The 3,799-nt window shown below is 45.8% G+C and overlaps 1 protein-coding gene across 1 annotated transcript; it reads left to right on the top strand.

Annotated features, from left to right (window-relative positions):
- Positions 1-2,205: 2,205 nt before the first annotated feature.
- LOC130857085 (eukaryotic translation initiation factor 2 subunit 2-like) lies at positions 2,206-3,292 on the top strand. The gene is given in 2 exon segments (XM_057742376.1): positions 2,206-2,622; positions 2,624-3,292. Coding segments are annotated over 2 exon segments (999 nt in total). The 5' UTR covers positions 2,206-2,292.
- Positions 3,293-3,799: the final 507 nt, after the last annotated feature.

Raw genomic sequence — 3,799 nt, 5'->3', positions numbered from 1 at the left:
AACGCAGACACCCAGATGACCCTTTGGAGCACCTGAAGGTGGACCAGTGAGCAGAAGTACTGCTGGCCTGAGGGCAGCTGCCCACTCACATGCAGGGGAAGGTTGCGTGCTCAGGTGAGGGACCTAATTTCTGCTTGGGTTGGAAGAGATGAGACGCTCCCTCCTCTCCCACCACCTCCCCAGCCCAGACTCCTTGCCAGCGTGCAGCAGCGTGGCACGGACAACTCCTTTCCCTTGCTCCCACAGTCTAGTTTACTGCAGAAGTGTAAAATATTCATGCTGAGAAAGGCCTGGGGAGCTTCAGTAAATGCTTCCCAGGAGGTTATCTGTTCCAGGGCCTGGAATTCAGGGGGAGAGTGAACTGCCTCCTCCTGGGGAGCGATGCTGGGAGGCCCAGGACACAGCTCCCGAGAGGACTGGGCCTGGTGGTTCCCCAAGGCAGGGGCTTGGGGAAGAGCTGACTGAGGGCCACAGAGAAGGAGCTGTGGCCCCTGGGAGAAGGATCTGATACCACATTTGCATGCTGACTTGGAGGATCCAGGAGATAAGAGGGCGGTCTCGGCTGCCTCTGAAGGGGTTAACCTGCCAGCTGAACCAGGAGGAGGCAAGGATTAAGGTGGGGGGGGTGGTTTCTTTGCTGGTGACCCCCTTGGTGAAAGGTCTTGGGCCAGGCCTTCCTAGGAGCAACCTGTGAAATGGAATCCAGTTCATGACTTTTACAATAGGCCAAGGACAGGGCCAGGTGCTGGACATAAAACCCAAACTAAAATGCAGCCCCTGCCCTCGCCAGTTAGGTTGGAAACATGGACCCAGACAGACTATTAAAATACAGCTTAGCTCAGTGATGAAAGACAACAAGCCACACCAGACTAAAGCGTCCAGCTAGAGGGGAACGTCCACGCAGAGGAACGCCAAGCAACTGCCGGAAAAGGAGGCACTGCTTCATTTACTGATCTGCAGAGATGTACAAGGACCAGGAAGTGTAAAAAGCATTGGACACAACAGTGTGTAGAGCAGAGTCCCATCATGTAAAGCCAAAAGAATATGTGTGTGGTGTGTGTGTGTGCATGTGCATACTTGCCTATGTGTACAATATTTCTTGGAAAAATACTCAAGAAAATTGAAATGTATCTCTGAGATGGCATTATGCTGGTAAGGGAAGAGGAGAACTATTACTTCTCACTTGTACCCTTTTTCATTGCTTGGATATTTTAATCATAAACATATTGTCTTAGTCTGTTTGAGCTGCTATAAGAGAACATCCTAGACTGGATGGCTTGTAAACAACAGAAATTTATTTCCCACCTTCTGGAGGCTGGGAAGTCCAAGATGAAGGCTCCAGCAGATTTGGTGTCTGGGGAAAGCCTGCTTTCTGGTTCATAAACAGCTGTCTTCTTGTGTCCTCACATGGGCTGAAGCAGGAAGGCAGCCCCTGGGATCTTTTTTATTAAGGGCACTAATCCCACCCATGAGGGCTCCACCCTCATGACATAATTACCTCCCCAAAACCCCCACCTCCTAATGCCATCACACTGGAGTTTAGGATTTCCACATGGGAATTTTGAGGGGACACATTCAGTCCATAGCACATGTATTACTTTAATAATTTAAAAGTAGTTTAAAAGGTTAAAGTAATGTGGTAAATAACATCACAGAAATGTACAGAGAGCACATTTTGGGGGTGCAGAAGTGGGATGTAGAGGAAGTAGGAAGCTTTAGAGGAATTTTTCCATGAAATTGAAGGGGTTGGGTAAGAGCTTATGGTGAGGAAGTTTTGTGGGTTAAGCTGGCAGGGGAAGGAAGTGAAGCCAGGAGGGGAGCAGATGGAGAAAACTGAAGGCTTGGAGGGGCAGGTAGAACAGGTAAGAGGGCTGAAGGCAGAAGGTTAGGGTCAGGCTGGGTCTGGAGCTGACGATTTCTGGTCTGCTTCTCTCTCTCCTATAGACATAACACTTAGGATTTCTTTCGCACTCTTCATTTCAGTGAATTCCACACATTTATTGAAAGCCTATTATATCATAATCCAAACTGTCTTGGAAAGCAAGGTTCGTGTAGGTTGTCTGCACCTAGTAGAAGACACATTCTCCTGAGCTGTATTAATACAGTGCTCTAACTGCCTACCTTGGCGGCAAACTTCACACTGCATTTTAAAATGGAGAGCATAGCCCTTTTGCTGATGCAAGAGCTTAGTGCGGTGGTGGGAGAGGTGTTGGCAGGAGCAGCGCTGAAGCCGGGGCCTGGGGCTGACCCGTCAGACTCTCCGTCCGTGCCGAGCCCCCTCAAGCCGCAGCCATGTCCGGGGATGAGATGATTTTTGATCCTACTGTGAGCAAGAAGAAAAAGAAGAAGAAGCCTTTTATGTTAGATGAGGAAGGGGATGCCCAGACAGAAGAAGCCCAGCCCTCAGAAACTAAAGAAGTGGAGCCAGAGCCAACTGAGGACAAAGATGTAGAAGCCGATGAAGAGGACAGTAGGAAAAAAGATGCTTCTGATGATCTAGATGACTTGAACTTCTTTAATCAGAAGAAGAAGAAGAAAAAGACAAAAAAGATATTTGATATTGATGAAGCTGAAGAAGGTGTAAAGGACCTTAAGATTGAAAGTGATGTTCAAGAACCAGCCTGAACCAGAGGATGACCTTGACGTTATGCTTGGCAATAAAAAGAAGAAAAAGAAGAATGTCAAGTTCCCGGATGAGGATGAAATACTAGAGAAAGATGAAGCTTTAGAAGTTGAAGACAGCAAAAAAGATGATGGTATCTCATTCAGTAACCAGACAGGCCCTGCTTGGGCAGGCTCAGAAAGAGACTACACATATGAGGAGCTACTGAATCAAGTGTTCAGCATCATGAGGGAAAAGAACCCAGATATGGCTGCTGGAGAGAAAAGGAAGTTTGTCATGAAACCTCCACAGGTTGTCCGAGTAGGAACCAAGAAAACTTCTTTTGTCAACTTTACAGATATCCGTAAACTATTACATCGTCAGCCCAAATATCTCCTTGCATTTTTATTGGCTGAATTGGGTACCAGTGGTTCTATAGATGGTAATAACCAACTTGTAATTAAAGGACGATTCCAACAGAAACAGATAGAAAATGTTTTGAGAAGATATATCAAGGAATATGTCACCTGTCACATGTGCCGATCACCGGACACAATCCTGCAAAAGGACACCCGACTCTATTTCTCACAGTGTGAAACTTGTCATTCTCGACGCTCTGTTGCCAGCATCAAAACTGGCTTCCAGGCTGTCACAGGGAAGCGAGCACAGCTCCATGCTAAAGCTAATTAATTTGCTAATCACCGCTGATTTTGCAAAGTGTGTTGTGGAGATTTGGCTGGACAGGTTTACCATCAGAGTGGACATACCACTGTATTAAAAACAAGATAGAAAATCTGCCAAGTTCTTTGGCATGTGGCTGGTTGGTCTGGAATTCTTGCAAGATGCCAGTGCTCAAGCTGTTGACATACTCATTGCCTACTTTAACAACTGTCAGAAAAACATGATGGGGTAAGGCAGTGCTTTTTTAAAATCATTCATAGACTTCTGTAAAATGCAAGATAAAGTTATTATAACAGCAAAAATAAATAAATAAATAAATAAAATGGAGAGCATAAATATCTATCCAACATTTAAGTTCTCATACCCTTTAGCTGGCAATTTCACTTGCAAGGATTTATTCTTACTGGTGTTCTTGGACATGCTTGCAACAACTTCTGTACAAGGCTATTTGTTTTAATGCCATTTCTAACGCCATTTGCAGCCTAGGAGGAATGTCACCAGGAGGTTAGTTAAACA

This window comes from Hippopotamus amphibius, chromosome 7, assembly GCF_030028045.1.
Source record: "Hippopotamus amphibius kiboko isolate mHipAmp2 chromosome 7, mHipAmp2.hap2, whole genome shotgun sequence".
Classification (NCBI taxonomy): Eukaryota; Metazoa; Chordata; class Mammalia; order Artiodactyla; family Hippopotamidae; genus Hippopotamus; species Hippopotamus amphibius.
This window is presented reverse-complemented; position numbering and strand designations above follow the sequence as displayed.